At 38.0% G+C, this 23,103-nt stretch overlaps 1 protein-coding gene across 8 annotated transcripts in view; it reads right to left on the minus strand.

The window, feature by feature from the left end:
- The window catches only part of CCDC169 (coiled-coil domain containing 169), a 97,982-nt gene that overhangs the window by 69,316 nt on the left and 5,563 nt on the right, over positions 1-23,103 (minus strand). For all 8 annotated transcript variants that reach the window (XM_070239531.1, XM_070239529.1, XM_070239532.1 and 5 more), the window contains 2 exons: positions 13,210-13,320; positions 13,087-13,127 (listed from right to left, as the gene is read on the minus strand). In XM_070239531.1, the coding sequence (XP_070095632.1) occupies positions 13,087-13,127; positions 13,210-13,320 (152 nt within the window). The remainder of the gene's footprint in view (positions 1-13,086; positions 13,128-13,209; positions 13,321-23,103) is intronic.

Genomic DNA, 23,103 nt, shown 5'->3' on the forward strand with positions numbered 1-23,103 from the left:
GCCTAGAAAACAGATTTTTTTGTGTTTTATGAAAATAATTTCCTGTGTGTGTTTTTTTAAAAATCAAGTATTTAAGTACTTAGGAAAACTGAGTCTTCTTAGTAATGAGCGAGTTGTTAACTTTTGCTTACAACTGTGTAACCTTTTGTATTTGCCTTTGAAACCTCTTATTGCTACTTTGGTCAAATAGATACTTAAGTATTATTTTGTAATGATCTGCAATCTTATTTGCTCAAGTGTCCAAGCCTTTTGATATTTTTTACAAGCTTTCCCAAATAGTTAAATTCTAAATGTCTTTTTGACCTGGATGTAACTTTGAGATTTTCCAGAGGGCACTTGCAGGCATCTCAAAAAATTTGTTCCCTCTCCTTATGAAAAGAGAGATATTAAACTAATTAGTCTTATTTGTTATGTCAAATTACATGAGAAGCATGGTCGAATAAGTGATAATAAGCCTTCTTAGGTTATATTGTATGGGTGACTATTACTAAAAAGTCCTCTAGAAATTGTCTAAAATCCCTAAACATCTGATATGTGCAAATATAATGCTACTACCTATAATTCTAGTTACTATCTAAAATGTATGTCATAAAAACATCCAAATTTCCTTGTCACTTGCATTTACCCATTACCATTTTAAAAAGTCTTTTGTCAGTTAAAGACAGTTACTGTTTTACTCTGATGCTTTTACAAATTTGTTTCATTTTCAAAGCGATTCATGGAAAAGACTTTTTTTAAAAAAGACTGGCCCTGAGCTAACATCTGTTGCCAATCTTTTCTTCTTTTTCTCCTTCTTCTTCTTCTTCCCAAAGCCCCCTAGTACGCAGTTGTATATTCCAGTTGTAGATCCTTCTAGTTGTGGCATGTGGGATGATACCTCAGCATGGCCTGACGAGTGGTGCTATGTCCATGCCCAGGATCCAAACTGGCAAAACGCTGGTCCGCTGAAGCAGAGTGAGTGAACTTAACCACTCAGCCATGGGGCTGGCCCCTCATGGAAAAGACTTTGACAAGTACTCTGGAATACAGGTTTTGATAACTTTAAGATCATAACACTGAATTGGGTGGGAGTTTCTGGAACTCCAATGGAGGACTGATTGCTTTAATATTTTGTTTTTCCAACGTGAAGAACCCCTTTTTCTCCTCTCCTTTAAGTTATCTATATCTTACAGCAATTTGGTAAAGTGTATCTTTGCAACAAGGGTTGAAACATTTATCTTTTTCTCTCTACCTGATCCCTCCAGAATTCTGAAACTTAAGTATTCTTTTCATGACAATATATATATTTGCATAAATGCAATGAGAGTACATTCTCCTTATAAAAGGACACAACTGGAAATATTGGTTATACTACCCAGGTTTGACTAGAATGTTACATTTGAGAAAGATGTACATAGACTCAGATATGACCAGACAGCTTTAAGGAACTGCTTGGAAAAATTGGCCTAGTACCTTGCTTATAAGGTTTCAGCAAAGCAATCTTAAAAAAGGAGCTTGTATGGTCAGTTACTATTTTTGCAACATTTATATAAATAAGTAGACCAAGTTTAATATAAACAAATTAGTTTTACTATGATTATCTTTAACAAAAATGGGAGTACCTGAGGAAACAGAAATAATGTTTGCACCTTTGTAGATATTAAATTCTAGTCCTACTAATTGTCTTTAAGGTTTTGTTACATGCTGATAAGCTGGACTGGATCCTAAATTCTTCTAGTTTTCTTAAAGGTCTGGCTACAATTCTCTAAACTGATGTTTCCAATTTCATTGCCCTTGAAATCTCCTTGGAAGGGACTATACTGAGCCCTCCTCACTACCAAGATGGCAGTCAAACTTCAGGGACTTTAGCCTTGGGTACACATTTCACAGCTAAAGAAGGCTCTACCTGACCTCTAGACCTATACAAGTTGACCATACAAATCAAGTTGGCTAGGAAGAGAAGCAGCTAATATCTGAGGCAGACAGCTTTCCTAAGATGATGAGACCAGGCCTGTATACCCTCTTCCCACTGCTGTTTCTTTATTTTCTCCTTCTCTTTCCTGGAAGGACAATGCTCTTGTCCACATTTTCCAATCCCTTTTAAAAGAGGGAAACCTCTCTGATTTCTGCATTTGCCATCAGAAACCTTGGTCTGTCTAAGACAGTAATGACCCTTTAGTTCACCCTATAAGTGATTTCACTAGAATTCCAGATGCTGTTGTTTGTCTAAATTGCTCTGTTGGCCCATTTTACCCAATCAGAGTGCTAAGCCTGCCTAAACTCATTCCTTGCTTTAATTTAACTCAGCCTTGGGATGAGAAACCAAGAACTTTTGAATATTTGTATGAAAAATTTTGTGGAATTATCAATGTAATTTGAATATAATGTAAGTTGAATTGTTTGTATATTTCTTAACATGTCCATGTATTTAGGTAACCTCTTGCTGTGGAAAAAGATAGCAGCTGAGCCTTGGTTATATAATGCTAACACCTTTATGCCAATGAATGAGTCTATAAATGATATCACTTATGCAGGAGCCTTATATACAACACTGGTTCTGTCTTCATCTGTGGAGGTTTGAGTAACAGCCTTCATGCTTGGGCAACTCATTGCTTTGATAGCTGGAGAATACAAGGACAGTGTGCCCTTGCTGTATTTACTGTCCTGTTCTCTCTGCATAACCAAACAAAGACTTCTCATTGGACTCTCCCATTGAATCTCCATAGTCACTTTAAACGAGAACTTCCAGGAGGCATGTGTGATTCTGGTTTTCCTCTGTGGGGAGAGCTTTCTTCTCATGGATTGGAGTGAGTGCTAGTGAACCCCAATGGTCAGGAATTTCTCCCTGACCCTAGAAGAGATGGCTTCCTCCACAGCCAAAAGAGTTTCAGCTCAGCAGTGGTTAACTCATTGGCCTTAACTCATTGGCCAGGGTAGTTTTGGATAATCGTGTAGTCCTGAGCAAGGAGGTGTCTATGCAATGGTGAACAAATCCTGTGTCACATAGATAAATGCCTCTGGGAAAGTAGAAACCCAATCATATAAGATTAGAGAGAAGCACATGGGCTACAACAAATTCACTTAACAATCCACTGTCTTTTGATGTGGTCAGCTGGTTACCTCTAGGTCTGGGCTCCTGGTTTAGAACCATCTTGCAAACTGGGTTTATAGTATTGCTCTTAATCTTACTCTGTATACTTATTGTAAAGTTCTGTGCCTATTGCCTATTGAACCTATGTAAAACTGACCTGACCAATAAGGTGATGCTGCCTCAGCATTTTTAGGTGATCTCCAACACCTATGACCTTGGAGAAATATAGTCTTTAGATGGGAAATGCCTGAGACCCTCCCTCCAACCCTCCTTGTTACTCAAAAGCGGCCTAAATGGTTTCCAATAACAATGCACTCTCCCTCCAATGTAGGATACAACAACCAGGAAAGGTTCTTCCTGGCATTGAGGTGCAAGACCACTCTGTAATGGAAGCTATTAAAATACCTGCTAAGAATACAAATGTCCAGGCCTTACCCCAGACCTATCAAATGAGGATCTCTGGGGGTAAGTCTCAGAATGTATACTTTTAATAAATTATCCATGACTCTTTAAACAGTTTGAAGATTAAAGAACCACAACTCTATATATTGACCAGCAACTAAAGACATGGCAGTACTGGACAGTACGGGAAAGTAGAGAAGTAAATGTGCCAATCACCTTTCCTATTTGTGGCACAGCATCCTGTTTGTGGCCTAAATAAGTTAGTCTAAGAAAGAAGACAAGCACCACCAGATGCTAACAGTGACAGTAAAGCACTGAAAGATTACTCAAAATATTGCTGGGGAACGATCTGTGGGGCTGTGTACTGGGGCTCCATGAAGTTCTGATAAAGAGCTCAGCTGCATCCTTGGCTTTTTATCCTAACTGGAGATTAACGAAGAAGTCTGAGTGCTGAGTCAGAACCTGAAGAATAGTTATTGCTCATCAGAGACAACACAACCTAATTAGCTGTAACTTTTAGTTATTTGGAATGCTTAAAACAGATTCTAGTCTTCCAGTGAATGGCTACAGATCTTTGCTGGACACAGCTGGAAAATCCTGGAGGGAACAGTATGTAGGCACTAGGTTACTTTTCTGGTGGACATAAACAGAAGGGGCTAGAAAATGTACACCTTGATAGCCCAAGGGAAGTAAAGGTTCTTTGCTGTTTATTAGAAGTACTGAAGCCCTTGTGAGGCCCCTGCTTTCTGAACAGGTACCAAGAACCACAAAATTCTACCAGAGTTTTAAGAAGGTACCAGAAGATTCACAATTTATATAACAGCCCAGCTGAATAAGTGAAAACAGACCGCACATCTTTGGGCCTTACCCTTACCCTTATTCCTTCCAAATGGATTAAGGTAAGAGTCATAACAAGCTTGTTTTAATGGAATTTACTTCTTTATCAAGGGAAGGGAGGAAGGGAACTAACACACTGCTTACTATGTCAGGCACTCTGCTATTTGCTTTGGCTATCTTGAATAATCTTCACAATAACCTTGCAAGAGAGCTTAATTAACTCCACTTTACAGATGAGGAAATTAAGCCTCAGAAAGATGAAATAACTTCCTTAGTGCCCCACAGTCTGAGTTTGAACCAGGACAGTCTAATTCCACAAGCCACTTTACTAGGTGAGGTAGGTTCTACTCACTCCATTTTCTCACCCCTACTTTTCCACTACACCACATGTTCTCCCAATATCCTATCTTCTGCTTGGCACTTACTTACTTTCTTCACCTTTGAATAATTTGCGTGAACTTTGGACCAGGAGCTTTATCCCACCCTACACCAGAAGTTTCTTGGAGAACATTCTTTTGCTGAACATTAATAAAACCTTCTCCTCTACTCTTTTCCAGTTCTCCCCCTCACTCTTTCTCAATATTTTTTATTCTCAGTTATCTTCAATGAATCTCCTTCTCAGCTAACACCTTAAATGTTAGGATTACTCAGGGTTCCATCCTTAATCCTATTTTTCATACTATATATACATATATAGTATGTGTGTATATATATATATATATTTATTTATTTATTTATTTATTTATTTATTTTGGTGAGGAAGATTGGCCCCGAGATAACATCTGTTGCCAATCTTCCTCTTTTTTGCTTGAGGAAGATTGTCTCTGAGCTAACATCTGTGCCAATCTTCCTTTATTTTGTATGTTGGATGCTACCACAGTATGGCTTGATGAGCAGTGTGTAGGTCCATGCCCAGGATCTGAACCCACAAACCCTGGGCTGCAGTGGAGCATGAGAACTTAACTAGTATGCCACTGGGCTAGCCCCCTATATATTTTTTTCCTGAACAACCTCTTGTACTTTCATGACTTCAAGTGACATTGATGATTCCATGACCTCTACTTTCAGAGACAATTTTCCACAGTCTAAAACTATTTCCCGTTTCTTATTGACCAATATCATCTGTGTAATACACACAAAAATAAACTCATCATTTCCTAACATCCCAACTAGTTCTGATTTCTATAGTCCTATTCATGTAATCCACAAAGTTATTCAAGCCAGAACCCTTAATTGTACTCAAATCCTCTCCCAGGCTCACCCCAGCATCCAAGTATTCATGAAATCCCCATTTCTAGATATCTCTTTAATCTGTCACATCTGGTCCATCCGTATATTCTACTGCCCAAGCTAAAAAACTTACCTTTCTTTACTTGGACTACAAAAGCATCCTAACTGGTTTCTCTGCCTTGAGTCTCATCCACCCCCAGGGAATCCTTTCTTCACGAGTGGAAAAAAAGGCCTTTAAACTCCATGTAAAGTACTTCAATAGCTTCCTATCACACATAAAAAAGGTTCTTACTCCCTAACATGGATACAAAATCCTTTATTATCTAGTCCCTGCATATATTTTCAGCCTCATCTCCCATCACTTCTCTTACTAATTCCAGACATACTAAAAGAACTGCAAACCAAGGGCATCTTCAAATATATTGATCCAGAGAGACTTTATCACTTGAAAATTTGAAAATGTACATATCTCATAATCTAAAAATTGCACTCAAAGTGTATGTACACTAGAGCAGTGGTTCTCAAACTTTGTGTATCTGAATTACCTGGAGAGTTAATAAAGAACACAGAGGTGGCAAGCTGCTTAAAGGACAGGGCCTGCCCTTTGTATTTTTATGAAGTTCCCTAGGTGATTCCATTGCCTATCAAACTATCAAAGTTTGAAGACCAGCAAGGGCCAGCAAACTACTACAGCCTCAAGACCAAATCCAGCTGTGCCCTGTTTTTGTAAACCCAGATTTGTTTGAATACAGCGTATTCATTTAGGTGTTGTCTGTGGCTCCTTTTGCACTACAGCAGCAGAGGTGAGTAGCTGCAACAGAGATGGTATAGCGCGTAAAGCTGAAAATATTTACTACCTAGCCCTCTACAGAAAAGTTAGCCAACCCCAGAGGAACACTTTGTACCAGAAGACATGTACAAGGATGTTCCCTGTAGCAATGCCTGTCACAGTGAGATTTTGAAAAATCCTTGACATACACAAACAGGGGAATAAATAAATAAATTAGTAATATACATATAATGGAATACTATATAACAGATAAAATTTATTAGATCTTTATATATCAACATGGATAGAATAAAAAAACAAATAGAACAATATGTTCAGTATGATATCTTTATATGCATTTTTAGACACAATATAAGCAGATAGGTATTTAAAAAGAAACTGGAATGACATACACCAAATCCATGATAGTCTCTCTATAAAAGAGGAAGCAAATGGAAGGAGACAGGGAGAGGAACAAAAGGGACCTTAACTCTACCTACAAATTGTTTTCATTAAAACATTGAAGTCAAGGGGCCAGCCCAGTGGCACAGTGGTTAGGTGCACACATACTGCTTCGGCGGCCAGGGGTTTGCCAGTTCAGATCCCGGGTGCGGACATGGCACCACTTGGCAGGCCATGCTGTGGTAGGCATCCCACATATAAAGTGGAGGAAGATGGGCATGGATGTTACCTCAGGGTTAATCTTCCTCAAAAAAAAAAAAAGAAAAACAAAAAAACATTGAAGTCAAAAAGTGACAAAAATCTGAAGATTTGCTAATACTGCCATATTATCCTCTGTGGGGTTTCTTTTATTCAAAATTAAAACCAGAAATAACATAAAATATTCAAGTATAGGGAAAAGCAATTGAACATTAATAATCCAATGGAATGGAATATAATGTAGCCCTTAAACATATACAGAAAGGAAACATAAGAAATAATTGATTGAATTGTCCAGGATTAGTGCAGGATACAAAACTGTCCAGGAATTAAGGTTACGATTATACATTTTTTAAAGTGCAGAGGATTTCTGGGAAGATGGAGACGTAGGAGGACTCTGAACTCACCTCCTCCCATGGACACAACAAATTTACAAATACCCTTGGAACAGCTACCCCTGAGGGAGAACCAGAAACTGGATAAAGAGCACTCCAACAACAAGGGACAGTACTGACTGAGATGGAAGAGGCAGAAATACCTTTCTGGAGAGGAAAAAGCCACAATTTAGTGCCGCATGGCTGGGAGAAATCTTAAGTGTGAAACTATTCCTAGAGGAGTGGAGCATCTGAGCAGGCGAGTTTTGCCATAATAAGCAGATTTTGAACTCAGCACAACTGAGACGATTGTCATAATATCTGCTTGGTTGGCTATTAAAAATGGGGGGAGGGGCCAGCCCAGTAGCATAGTGGTTAAGTTCATGCACTCCCACTTTGGTGGCCCAGGGTTTGCCAGTTCAAATCCTGGGCACAGATCTACACACTGCTCATCAAGCCATGCTGTGGCAGCATCCCAAAAAGAAGAATGAGAAGGACACACAACTAGGATGTACAACTATGTACTGTGGCTTTGGTGAGGAAAAAAAGGAAGATTGGCAACTGATGTTAGCTCAGGGCCAATCTTCCTCACCAAAAAGTATACCTTAAAAAAAACCAAAGGGTATACTCCCAGAAAAGCTATAGAACATAAGAGAAAGAAAAGCCTGCTCTTAAAGGGCCCACACACAAATTCACCCATTTAGAAAGCAATGCAATATGGTCAGAAAGACAGGTGCACAGTCTTTTGGTGAAAGAGACTCACTTGAAAGGCTCTGGACTCATCTCAGGGAGGCAGGAGGTGGCTGGACCACCCCCACAGGGACTGAGACAATGGTGGCAGCCATTATTGAGACTTTGTACAGGCATGCTGACACAGATGCTGGCAGACACCATTGGAGTTCTTCCCAGGGGTGTGCCACACCGATTAGAGCACTGACTTAATCCAGTTCAGCCACAGCATGCAGCCTGCCCTAGGGACTGGCCTCAACCACCAACAAGCCATTGGGCAACTTGGGGGTCTACATAGGCAGGGCCTCATAAGGCATTTCTTATGTAAGGTCACTTCTCCAAAATCAGGAAATGGAGCTGATCTACCTAATACAAAGATATAAGCACAGAGAAAGAGGCAAAATGAGGAGAAAAAGGAATATGTTCCAAATAAGGAAACAGGACACATCCTTAGTAAAAGAACTAAATGAAACAGAGATAAACAATCTACCTGATAAAGAGTACAAACTAATAGTGATAAGGATGCTCACTGATCTTGGGAGAAGAATAGATGAACACAGTGAGAACTTCAACAAAGGACTGGAAAATATAAAAAAGAACCAATCAGGACTGAAGAATTTAATAAGGGAAATGAAAAATTCACTAGAGGGACTCAATAGCAGAGTCAATGATACAGATGAACAGATTAGTGATTTGAATAAAAGACTAGAGGAAATTACCCAAGCTGAACAGAAAAAAGAAAGGCAAATTAAAAAGAACAAAGACAGGCTAAGGAACCTCTGGGACAACATAAAGTGTACTACCATCCATATTATAGGTGTCCCAGAAGGAGAAGGGAGAGACAAACAGGCAGAGAATAGAATTACCATATGATCCAGCTCTTCCACTGCTGGGTATTTATCCAAAGAACATGAAAACATGAATGCATAAAGATATATGAATCCCTATGTTCATTGCGGCATTATTCACAACAGCCAAGACTTGGAAACAAACCAAGTGCCCATCAAAGGATGAATGGATAAAGAAGACGTGGTATATATACACAATGGAATACTCCTCAGCTATAAAAAAAAGATGAAATCTTGCCATTTACAACACCATGGATGGACCTTGAGGGTATTATGGTAAGCGAAATAAGTAGACAGAGAAAGTCAAATACTATATGTTTTCACTCATAGATAGAAGATAAAAATAACAACAACAACAAACAAGCACATAGATACAGAAACTAGATTGGCGATTACCAGAGGGGAAGAGGGAAGGAAGACTGAGCACATGTGTGTGGTGATGATGGTAATTAGTCTTCGGGTGGTGAAAATGATGTAATCTACACAGAAATAGAAATATAATGATGTGCACCTGAAATTTATATAACGTTATAAACCAATGTTACCTCAATAAAAAAAATAAAAACAAAACCAAAATGAAGTGTACTCATTTTTTTGGCTACTTTATTAAATGACCTGTTCTTTTTTTTTTTTTTTTTTTTTGAGGAAGATTAGCCCTGAGCTAACATCTGCCACCAATCCTCCTCTTTTTGCTGAGGAAGACTGGCCTTGAGCTAACATCCGTGCCCATCTTCCACCACTTTATATGTGGGACACCTACCACAGCATGGCTTGCCAAGTAGTCCCATGTCCACACCCAGGATCTGAACCAGCGAAACCGGGCCACCGAAGCAGAATGTGCGAACCTAACCGCTGTGCCACCAGGCCAGCCCCTGACCTGTTCTTTTTAATCAACATATATGCATACAAAAAATTACTAAAAAAAGAAGTCAGTGATATGTTTGACTTAATATTATTTTTCTGTCTTTTATTTTCCAAATAATATTAAATGAATACATATTACTTAAAAATAAAATGGCATTGATTTTAAACGACCTTATGGCAGATAGAGCTAATTGCATCCCCAAACTCCAGTCTCCCCTTCTTCCTACTGTGCTCAGCAAAACTCTACATTTCCCCGCCTTTCTTGCAAATACGGGGGGCCATCTGATGCAGGTCTAACCAATCAGATGTAAAGGGAGATTGCTGGGTGCAGCATGTTGAAAGCTCTTGGAAAGAAAGCCTTCAGCTTTGCCCTTCTCCCTTCACAGACTTCTTTCTTTGAATGAGAATATGAAGCTGGTGAGAAGGTGAAGCAGGCATCTTGTGAGCATGGAGACAAAACCCATCATCAGAGGATGGCAGAGCGGAAAGTCAGGAGGAGCCTGGATTTCTGAAGGCAATATAGAGCCCCTGCACCAACCCTGGACTGCAGACCTCTAACACTTTCTGTCACAGGAAAGAAAACAATACTGTACTTGTGTAAGCCTTCCTCTTACATGCAGCCAAAGGTGACCGTTAACTGTTGGTTTCATCTTGCTAAAATTAAATTTTAACAAATTATACCACTGAAAGGCACTCTAAAGATTATCTAACCATATCACCTTCAGTTGAGAAAAGGAAACTTCAAAAAGGTCAAAGGCTTGAAGCTGGTCTGAATCAGAACAAGGACTAGAACCTCATTCCCACTTAAGTGAATATTTTTTTCTAAAATATTAAAATCAAGTCCACTTTAGGGATCCAGATTGAAAACAACTTAACATTTCATATTGTTTTTCAAATGACAACATTTTAAAAAATAACACATACATTGTTTAAAAACTAGTGTTCATCCTTTTTGTTGCCCACAAGCAAACCTGCAATTTGAAGTTACTCAAAATTAGTATTCAAACTATCTGACATCAATTGCTTAAGTATGTCTTTACAGGTTCCTCCCAAAGACTAAACAATCTACAACAAAGATAAGGAATCAGTAAATTTACAAATAGTGTTTGAATTTATACTCTATCCCACAAAAACAACTAATTTAAGCCCTAGAAAAGCAAGTGTTTGCATTACACAAAGCGTACATGTCTGAATTTCATGAATATTGTTTTTATACAAAGCATGAGAGACTATCTCTTTTGTCCTCAGATGAGAGAGGTTTCTTGACTGGCAGCTTCCATCACCAAGTCCCTTTCTGGAATCCTCACCCCTGCTGTTCAGGAAAACACTCCTGGATTCCACTGTGCAAGAAAACTCAAATGCTCATGCAGGGTGTCTGCCCAGAGAGGACCAGGCCCTTAAGAGCCTGAACTTTCATTATCTTTCCTTTCTTCTTGGTATGTGGCCTCACTCTGAGTTCTTCTAACATTTCTTTAATCCTTTATTGAAGAGAAATTTAATTCTCTGCCTCCAGATCTAAACCTCTTAGAGAACCACATTTTACTTAAAAATAACACAAATTCATCAAAAGAAATAAACGTATTTTTGCCCAACATGAATATGTTACAGAGCCTGAGGTGACAGCTAGAAAACTAACTAAATGCTTCTTACATCTGCTATAAAGTATTTTGCCATGCCACACCAGCACTGTTGCCACCCTCCATGAGGCCAGTGACACCCAGTTTCTTCAGCTAGGACTGGGGGTGGGTTATCAAGAAGAAGGTAGCCAGAATATTTTATATTCTGTAGGTACTATTTTATATTCTACAGGTAGTATTAAAATTCTACCTACAGTTAAGAAACACTAAGCTTAAAATGGCCCTTGCAGCAATTTCTAAATACCACAAGATGGGGATATGACTCCATGGCAGAGGCGAAAAAAACCCACACTACAATTTTTCAATTAAAAAACAAAACAAAACAAATGTTATTTTCCTGACTTTCCAAGACATAGAAATAAAGGTGTTTCTGGGTTGAAAATAGAAAAAGAGAGGTGCGCAAAAACGGTTATTTCTCTCCCTGACTCATTATTAACAAAAATACAAGATCTTTCTATACCTTTCACTAAAGATCTGCAGTTACTCAAAGAGCAATCTCCATAAACACTCTGGTGGATACAGCAGTCAGCTTAGTGCTCTATGTGCAGCTATTAGAAAACCTTTCTAATAAGCAGGATAGAAGGACTGTTGGCACAGCATGGTGTAGTCAAATGGGAAAAGGTTGTTTTAGAGGGACAGAATCTGGCTGCACTCTTCCAGATGGTGAGATTCTGAGCAAATCACTTAATCTCTTTAAGTTTATTGTCACATGTATTAAAGAGAATAATATTAAATTTTATCTCACAGGGTTGCTGGAAGCTGAGATAATGAACATGAAATTAATTTGCATACTATATACATTTCATTAAGGACAAGTTATTATTATTATTAGTGTAATGTTAAGTCCTGCCAACTTAACTGAGTATTGAATTTTCATTTTCATATAAAGTACCTTTGATTTTTTACATCATTTCTACGTTTTTTGTGAGTATTCTTGAAATAAAAATTTAGCAAGAGTTCTGAGGAAAAGGCTATTTCTAAGCATGTTTTGGGCCCAGTATAAGTAATGCTTTGGGTGTTCTCTACATTTTAAAAGAGAAATATTTGAATGAATGCAAAACAAATGAATGTGCTTTGTAAAGTATCAAATATATAAGTTTAAGTAATTTCTCAGGGATTAAAATGAACTCTCAAAGGGGGAAAGATGTCACTAGGACAACCAAAGAAAAAGTACATGGAGTAGCTCAATGAGGATTCACATTATGAGGTAAATTTATGGGTTCTCTGTTGCTGGATTTTATATACGCTATATGACTGTGTGTGTATAGGAATGTATGTGTGTGCATATACGTATATGCATGTGTATGTATTCCAAAGGAACTGGAATGGAAATGTTTTTAGATAGGTATAAGATATGTATTTGTGTGTTAAACAGGCTCTTTTAGGTGACAAGGAATAGACACACTCTATTTCCACCCAGCCGACTATTAGGATTCGTTTTCTTCCACTTTGTATCTGTGACAGGATCCCTGCCCAGCTTTACAAGGGGGAGATTAAGCTGAAGGCCTTGCTACAGGATTCATCACAGCCTAGGAACAGCTCCACTCAACAAATATTTTATCTGGACCTCGCCACAGTCTTTAAATTTTCGTTTGGAATCTGTCTGGGGAAAAAATGTACATAGTTTCCTTCAATTATTCTTTTTGTTTAACCATCTTTTACTCACCACTGGCATTCGTTCATACACACGAATAGAAGATAGTCTATCTACAATAAAACAAACATGAGCAGTTGATATTTTATCAGTTTTAACTCAACTTATAAAACATATACATAGTTGCTTCTGTACCTGCAGGGTTTCCGCGGATTTTCTCCATTTTCTCTTTGAGAGAAACAATTTGTTTTTCTAGCTGATCATTCAGTTCAAGTTGTGTCTCATAACGGGTCTTCCACTCACCACCTGAGTTCAGAAGGGGGAAAATCAAGATCACCTTCCCACCTCTCATAGTCATTAAAATAACATGAATCAGCTCAATCTTACTCTGTTAGTGTACTTGATTTTATTAGCAATACAGAGGAACTACGATGGACTGATTTTTTTTTTTTTAAAGATTTTTTATTTTTTCCTTTTTCTCCCCAAAGCCCCCCCGGTACATAGCTGTGTATTCTTCGTTGTGGGTTCTTCTAGTTGTGGCATGTGGGACGCTGCCTCAGCGTGGTCTGATGAGCAGTGCCATGTCCGCGCCCAGGATTCGAACTAACGCAACACTGGGCTGCCTGCAGCGGAGCGCACGAACTTAACCACTCGGCCACGGGGCCAGCCCCACGATGGACTGATTTTTAAGTGTGTGTTTCTATGCTTGATAGGCTCTTTCAGAGCACAGAGACTAGACTCACCATCAGATTACCACACAGCCAGACCTCACTCACTCCTCTGATGCCTGGATTTCCTTACTCCCTTTAAATTCCTCATTGTATTTTTATAAGGAATTCTACTAGAGGGAATATCAGGAACATGTTTCTTTCCTTGGAACTTGAAATATCCGTATATAACAGCCTAAACAGTACTAGCCTCCCATCCAATGTCATTCATTTTTTTTTTCCTTTGCAGAAGAATTCTGAAGTCTGTTTAAATAACTACCACTTACGTGTTTGTTATGTGTAATGCACACAATGTTTTACATATATTAGCTAATTTAATACTCATTTTAAAAAACTTAATTACCTATTTTACAGATAAGGAAATCAAGGCTCAGAGGTGTCAAATAACATTCTTAAGATGATAGAACTAGTAAGTGGGGGAACTGGGTTTCAACCCAGTTTTATCTAACTGGAAAGTGAATCCTCTCACCACTGTGCTATGGTAACACGGTTTACATTTGGGTACTTATTCGGGCGTCTTCTCTTCTCCTGAAGCTGCTTTCTTTCACTAAACCTCTTTGGCTGTTAAGGCCAAAACATTTGTCTTATTGCTCTAGGACAGGAGGAGAATACAGCCTAGAATTAAAATATTTTTTTCAAATTCAAGGTCCAAAGCTAATTTTTTTGAATCTTGAAAGTCACATTTTGTAGAGAGAAAAAAGATGGCTTGTTTCTAAACTTTAAAGATTCTTTAGATATCTGAGGCAACTTCTGCTACATAATGGTTGATGGAGGAGTCTAAGTAGCAAGAGTATTAGCCCACATCACTGCCAACCACCCCAGTCCTGCCACATGTCTCCTTACCCCCCCTCATCTCTAAGCAAAAAACATAGTCTACCAAAGAGAGGGGCAGAAACACCCTCTCACACTGAAGATGGAAGTCATTAATCCAAATGCTTTAGGGAATAAGAAGAAAGGAGAAGCTGTGAGAGACTGAACACTTATCCAAAAGATGCCATTGAGCCCAAATAGAGAGAGTTATCTTTATAACTGGCTAGCTGAAGTCTCTCTTTGTAATCGGACCCCATTCTTCACCACGAGAATGGGGCTTTCAAGCAAGATGAGAAAGGTTACCAAAAAATTAGGAAGGTAATTTATTTTTAGCACCTCTGAGAGTAGTTTATGTTTGACCCTATTTTACTTTAAAATATTATTAATCTAAAGATCGTCAAATATGGATAAGCCTAATATTATACTATGATGTATTAATATTAATGAGTGCAAGGTCTTGGAGGTAATGATATCAAAATTTATGTTTCCCAATGTGGTGAACTGATGCACAACGTATACGCTCAAATGTGTAATTCCTTCAGTGTACACAGATGGCTCAGGATTGTAGAGGACAAAAGAACAAAGAGAAAAGCGTATGGATTGTTGAATTGAAGGAGAAAATTTAAAACAGTGGTGTCTATAAAAACAGGAAGAAAATAGTCTTATGTTGCTGTGGGTGTGCATTCTGGCTTCATGGGCCCTAGGTACTTCTACCTTTGTAGACCCCTTCCTCCATAAAAAAAATATTAAAAATTCTATTTTACTACTGTATTGGTATAAAGACAAATAGAGTCCAGGCTGAATCATATTCATTTTTTTCTTCTGATTTTAAAAGAAATTAAGACATCTCATGGGGGACCAGCCTGTGGCCAAGTGGTTAAGTTCACGTCTTCCACTTGGCAACCCAGGGTTTCAGATCTTGGGCACGGACCTAGCACTGCTCATCAAGCCATGCTGTGGTGGCATCCCACAGGCCACAACTAGAAGGACCCACAACTAAAATATACAACTATGTACTGGGGGTTTTGGGGAGAGGAAGGAAAAGTAAATAATAATAATAATAAAATAAATAAAAATAAAGGCTTTAAAAAAACCACCTCATGGGTCTCTAAAAGTATCATGGGCCCTTCATAATGTGCTTACTGTACCTGATGGATAAAGTCAGCTAGGGTCAGCTGTGAACGCAAGCTTAATTAGTTCCGACAAACTCCTAATAAAGAATACAAACTGATCAGTATAGAGCAAATAATAAACTCTTCCTAAGCTATCTAGGCTATGATTGAGACTGGCATCCAAAGTTAATTTGAAATATCTTTGTTGGACATTTTTAGAAATAGTTCATATCTACATCTAATCTATCCTGCCTGTACTATTACTACATTGTCCAAGTTGACGTGAGAAGGCATTCATTGCTGTTTTGATCTTACTATGAGGAGGGATACACATAAAACAGGAGACTCTACTTCATAAAAATCTTAAGAGACATTAACTAACTGGGCCCAACTGATCAGTTGCTGTTGTTAAACTGATGGAAAAAAACAAGATAGAGCTATTGAACAGTTAAGTCAATATCATTGACTTATTCCAGGTCAGTTATGACTCTATCCATAGTAACATAATGTGTACGTTACTAAAAATTCATTAATTAGCAATTAATTAATTAACATTCAATTGCATAAAAATAAAGACTATATAACTTACCAAAATCTGCAGCCACCAATGATTTATATGGCTAATACCAAATAAATGTGTTGGAATTTCTAATTCCTTAGAAAGCGGATGGAGGCCCACAAAACTGGATATTAATAGGTTTTTTTCACAAAATAACATTGGCTCCCACAAATCAAGTCAACTTCCTAGTTATCAATTGTTTTCTTTTTCTAAAAGTGACCACACTCAGTTTTACTTTCGCTATGACACTTTGTTCTATGATAACCCAAAAGTACTGAAAATTCTAAAGTTTGTAATTTTCGCATCATTCTTCATCTGTCTTTAAAATGCAATAATGCTTAAAGTATGTTTTCAACTAGAAGTAAGGCTGGCAGTTTAAAAGGCTTTAGTGAGTTTCTGGAATAGTCTTGATACTAAGGGAAGTTCAGAGCCATCTGAAACCAGCCCAAATAAGACGTGTCTTTGAGACAGCCAGAATAAACTGACACCAAAAAAGATGACCCCTGACCTTCAGCCCTATAGCTGACCTATCAAGGCCTAAGACACACTGATAATAAGTCATTATTTAAAATACAGATTATGAGGATAAAAATTTAGCAGAAACACTTGTGTCTCTTGTGGGAAAAACTCTCTGAGTAATAACTCCAGGAAACCATTTCTTCTATAGTAACTCTAAAAACAAACAAAAACTCAAGCACTGTACTCTTTTAAAGGAAAAATCAAATTGCTTTGTAATCTCAAAGAAGGAGCTCGGCTAGGATCAGAACAAGGAAAAACAAAAATCAAACCAAAAATCCAAAAATTGAAAAATTCTAGAAGTTTGATTCATGGTCAATCTTATGAATTGACCTTGGAAGGGGAAGTTTACAAAGCAAGAGAAAATTAGGTGGAGTCCTATCTTTTAGATATGGATTTTTTTGTTTTTTTTTTGCCAAAGAGAGAGCATAGTAACAAAAACAAAACAAATAAACAAAGCCCCACTGAACAACAATGCCAAATAATAGTGTTAAAAAGAACAGTTGAATGGTTGAAACTTGATCCTACATGGACTTTAATAACTCAGTCATGTTTAATTGTTATTCGCTATATTTATAATGATCACAGTGATGAAGTTATGTTAATTTGAAAAGACTTTCCAAAATAAGAAAATGTTAACAAGGAAAGGAAAAAGCCTAATATGTGGCACTAGACTAGGCAACAGGGATACAAAAACACCAGACACAGTCCCTGGTGTCAATCAGCAGTAAGACAAGGGGCAGGGAAAGACATGAAGCCAGAACATTTGAGAAAAATTTTGGTTAAGTGGATGCTATGGAATACACAGAAGGACAGCCAATCTGGAAGGTGGCAGAACGGAATGAGAGATGGGAAGAGGAAGATTGAAGAGGGTCAGGAAATGGCACCTGTGTGATTGGGGGAAATGACACATGCTCCAAGATAGAGAAGGTGAGAAAGTATATTCAAGCAGCGAGAACAGGGTGAACAAAAATGTCAATGTGTCAAAAAAGGAGGTGATACAATGGTACCAAGAGTATCTCTTGTGGGTAAATTTGCCCCCCACCAAATTTTCAGAAGACTTAATGAGGAAAAAAATCCCCTAAAGTAGGCCTAGTGGGTTTGAGTCATGTCTCCACCACTTACTAGCTTATTTGTGATCTTGAGTAAGTTACCTTTTCTGTGCCTCGATTTCTCATCTGAGAAATAAGGATAATTAAAGTTCCTACTTTATAGGCTATTGGGATGATTAATTAAAACATGTAAAATGCTTAGAATAGTGCAGGACATACAGAAAATGCTATAAAAGTTAGTTGTCATGATCATTTTCATCATCATCATGATCATCATAAATTTACTGTGAAATTGTTTTTAAAAATGGTAGCAGCAGTTAGGTTTGCACATTCTGCTTTGGTGGCCCAGGGTTCACCGGTTTGGATGCCGGGTGAGGGCCTACACACCACTTGTCAAGCCATGCTGTGGTAGGCATCCCACATATAAAGTAGAGGAAGATGGGCACAGATGTTAGGTCAGGGCCAGTCTTCCTCAGCAAAAAAGAGGAGGATTGGTGGCAGATGTTAGCTCAGGGCTAATCTTCCTCAAAAAATAAAAAATGGTAGCACTGCATTGCTACCAGTAATGTATAAAATTTCTAGTTCACTTTTTTAAAAAAGTCTCTATTTCTTTAATAGCCAACAAAATCGTATCTGTTTCAATTCAATTCAAATTACTTTGACTAAAAAAACAAGTTGGATATTTTTCCATGCTCATGAATTGTCTCTATGTCCTACTTACATTTATTTAGTACTGGGAACTCACTGTTTTCTAACTGAATTGCAGAGGACATAGATGTAAAGAAAATATAGACCTTTTATCCACCATGCTGGTTACTAATATCTTTCCTAGATTGCTGTGTGACTTATCATTTGATCTTTTTCTTTTAATCAAAGGGAAGCTATTTTTTTCTGAAGTCACACCTAATATCCTTAGTGATTTCTTTTATTGTTCTTAGACTAAGAAAGGCCTTCCTTATCCATAAACAGATATGTATTCATCTATATTTTTTTGTTTAATTTTTTCATGTTTAACTCTATAATCCATCTGGGAAGTTTTAGAATTAAGTATAGAGTGAGGATCTAAAGGAATTCTTTTCTAAATCTTATATCAATTTTCCAAACAGAATTTATTGAATAATTCATCACTTTTCCTTTAGCTCCTTTAAAAGTTTGTGTGATGACACAAATTCCAATAAAATATTACTCGTAACTGACTTCTTTGTTCCAGTTCTCTGTCCAGAAGCCCTTTTCCAAACCTGAGCAGACAGGCTGAAGTTCTTACTTCTTGGTGGTGAGAAGAGGGGTAGATAGTAGTTAGAAAGTGACAGCTTCATGATTCTTATGGACTGAACGTTTGTGTCCTTCAAAAATTCCTATGTTGAAGCCCTGCCCCCACGTGACTTTATTTGGAGGTAGGGCCTATGAGCAAGTGATAAAGGTTAAATGAGGTGATAGGGTGGGGTCCTAATCCAATAGGGCTGGTGCTCTTATAAGAAGAGGAAGAGAGAGCACAGCTTGCTCTCTCTGCCATGTGAGAACATGAGAAGGTGGCCATCTGCAAGGCAGGAAGTGGGTCCTCCCTAGCAGTCAAATCAGCCAGCACCTTGATCCTGGACTTCTCAGCTCCAGAAACATGAAAAAATAAATTTCTGTCGTTTAAGTCACCCAGCCTATGGTATTTTGTTATGGCAGCCAAAGCAGACTAAAACAATGATCATTTGGTACTTTCCTATTTTAATGTACAGTGCATATTTTGTTTGTAATAATCTATTTCCCACAGTCCCATAAATTAAAATGATTTTCTCCTTTTTTTTTCATAGATAGCTAAAAGACTGAAAAGATTTTTTTTTTTAAATTAACTTAACAATAACCTGGCCTGAGCTTCACAGCATTATAACATAGTTTTATAAACTAGAACCTGTTTCTATTCTATCTGTTATGGGCTGAATTGTGTCCCCTCCCTTCCTCTCTTCCTTCCCCTAAATTCATAGGTTCAAGTCCCAACCCCCAGTACTCAGAATGTGATTAGCGACAGGACCTTTAAAGTGGTAATTCACATAAAATGAGGTCACACGGTTGACCCTAATCCAATATGACTGGTCTCCTTATCAGAAGAAGAGATTAGGATACAAACAGTGCTGTACAGAGGGAAGACCATGTGAAGAGGAGAGAGGCCTCAGAAGAAACCAACCCTGCCTACATCTTGATCTTGGACTTCTAGCCTCCAGAACTGTAAGAAAAGAAGTTCTATGGTTTAACCCACCCTGCCTGTGGTAATTTGTTACGTAAGCTGTAGCAAACTAATACTCTATCTATTCTGTACTATTGATTTGTTTCCAGTTTTAATGATTGTAGCTTTACATTTTGTGGGAGTCCCTCCCTCAAAATTTCTTAGCAGTTATCTTTGTCTATTTCATTCATCCAGTTAACTTTCGAATAACTTATTCAAGAAAAAAAATCTGCGTTTTAAAAAGAATTACATATCAATAAATTAATTTGATGAGAATGAGCATATTTATAATATCCAGTTCTCCCATATCAGAAAGGTATCTGTCCCTTTTCTTTTTAAAATCTTAATACTAAAGATAATAAAAATTTCTACACATTACAAATTTATTTCTCAAACAACCCTACGGGTTATGTATTTTTTTTACCAACTTACAGTTAGGGAAATTGAGACCAAAAGGACTTTAAGCAACTTATTCAAAGTTACATATTTAAGTTTCACAGTTAAGTTTTAAGCCCTGAGGCCATCTGACTCTAAGGCTTATGCTCTTTATACAGGCTAACTTCCAGCATTTTTCTTCTCTCCAGCACAGGTTCTCAGATGCTCAGCGACTTGAGCACAGCCGAAGCTGTTACTTATTCATTAACTCACATAGCATCTCTCCAGGAGAAATTTCCTGACATCTACTATGAATAAGTTTAGCTCGTTAAGTTTATAAGAAGGTTCATAATGACTTTTTTTTTGGTGTTGAGTGTGTCACCCACCAATAAAGATTCTCAGAAGCTCAGCAAAGCACATGTCAAGGCTGCAAACTTTCCCAGTTTCATTTTATTCTAAAGGTTCTCTCCAGTATGAAATCGCTTATGTTGAATAAGGTGAGAATTCAGCATGAACTGCAATTATTCCCTTAGAGTCATAGTCTTCTGTTATCTCTTCAAATAGCTCCTGAATATTTCTTATCAAGGATCTTATCGGATATTTTATGGTTTGGACTGGAATTATGGGTGTGATCATTTAAAAAACCTATTCTCTAACTGGTTATTGGTGGCAAGTGTTTTTTGTTTTTTCTTTTTTAAAGATTTTATTTTTCCTTTTTCTCCCCAAAGCCCCCCAGTACATAGTTGTATATTCTTCGTTGTGGGTCCTTCTAGTTGTGGCATGTGGGATGCTGCCTCAGCGTGGTTTGATGAGCAGTGCCATGTCTGTGCCCAGGATTCGAACCAGTAACACTGGGCCGCCTGCAGCGGAGCGAGCAAACTTAACCACTCGGACACGGGGCTGGCTCCTGTTTTTTGGGGATTTTTACTGAATATTTCTTCCATTACTGTATCCACTCATTTTCTAATTCTTTACTAATATATTAGTTTTTCAATTGATACTCTGGAAAGTTCTGAATATCAAATTATAAAATCTGAAAATTACAATAATTTTATATCTTCATGTCTAATAGCTGTAAGTCTTATTTCTGTTTCTTATTTTATTACTTGACTGGAACTTTCAAAACATTACTACATTTTAATGTTGGCAGCAGACACCTTTTTTCCCATGAATGGGAATGCCTCTGATATTTCATCATAAAGTATTATGCCAGTTTGAGTTAAATAGAAGTATTCCTTGTTTCAACATAAGGAAGAGAAACTGAATTTTATGAAAACATTTTTTAGCATTTACTGAGATGACTTTTAAAAAAATGTTTGATCTATTAATATGTTACTTAACAGCCAGAGCGGTTTGGTGAAAGAAACCAGCCTATATGAAGACTGAAAGGAGCTCAAAACAGAGGTCCAGGATGGAGACGTAAATTTGTGTGTTGTGGGTATACAGATGGTATTTAATACCAGATGACCAGAAAAGAACACCTAAGCAGTGGGTGCATTTATTGAAGAAAATTCAGAGGACTGAGCAGTGGGGCAGGTCAGGAATCAGGAAGATGAAGAGAATGAGTACCCAGTAGGTAGGAAGAAAACCAAGAGCGTGTGCTGTCCCAGAAGCCAGGTGAGCAAAGGTTTTAAGGAGGGTGATCAATAGTGGCAACGCTGCTAAGATAAGGACTGAGAATTGACACTGGATTTAACAAACTGGAAGGCACTGGTGACCTCGACAAGAGGACTTCTGATTGGAGTGAGCTCAAGAGAGCATGACACAATCATGCTTGTGCTGGGCAAATACAGCCCATTTCTATCCCTAGACGAGCACATGTCACAGAGGCTCAGTAAATTAAGGTTCTATTCTCTATCTGAGAAAAAATGAGAAGCTAATGTAAGCTTAAGGGGTGTAAAGAAATAGAGGCTATGAGGGTGGGATTTGACGCCAGAATGCTTGGATTCAAATTCCAGAGCTGTCACTCACCACCTCTGCAGCCTTGAGAAAGCCACTTAGAACCCCTGAGTCTCAGTTTTTTCATCTATACAAGGGGTAATAATACTTTTTTCTAAGGGTTGTTGTGAGGTTTCAGTTTTTAAAAATGCACTTAAAGCTCTAGACAATTACTCTTCTCACTTTTTAAACAAGTCACCTGAACGTTTTCTTCCCTGTTCTTTGTCTGGTAGTTGAGCTTTAAGATAACGAAATTCAGACTTCATTAAAACATAAACCACTCTTTCTGTAAATAGTTTCCTATGAATCCTAAAGGGCTTCCAGGGGCCACTATGGAAATGCAAAGCTCTTTGGAGTTGGTTGTGTTTTCCTGAAAATTAACCCAGTTATAAGCCAGATAGAATAACAAGAATAAACAGACAAGAGTAGAAATAGAAAACTACTCTTTTGAAGAGTTTTGCTGTACATGGAACAGTCAAAGGGGATGACAGTAGAAGGGGAAATGTGGGGCTAAAGGAGGTTTGTCATTTTCTTTTAGATAAAGTAAATTCAGCATCTCTGTATGCTGTTGGGAAAGATCCAGTGGAGCAGGAGAAACAGACGGTGCAGGAAAGACTGAGGACAATCGCTGGAGTGACATCCTTGAGTGGGCGAGAGCAGATGGGATCTACGGCACAAGTGGAGGGGCTAACCTTAGGTGAGACTAAGGACAGAACATGCAGAGGAACAGGAGGGAAGAGCATGTGCAAACATGCAGGGAGGTGAGTAGCTTTCTTGGTGGAAACGT

The sequence above is a fragment of the Equus caballus genome, chromosome 17 (genome assembly GCF_041296265.1).
Source record: "Equus caballus isolate H_3958 breed thoroughbred chromosome 17, TB-T2T, whole genome shotgun sequence".
Taxonomy (NCBI): domain Eukaryota; kingdom Metazoa; phylum Chordata; class Mammalia; order Perissodactyla; family Equidae; genus Equus; species Equus caballus.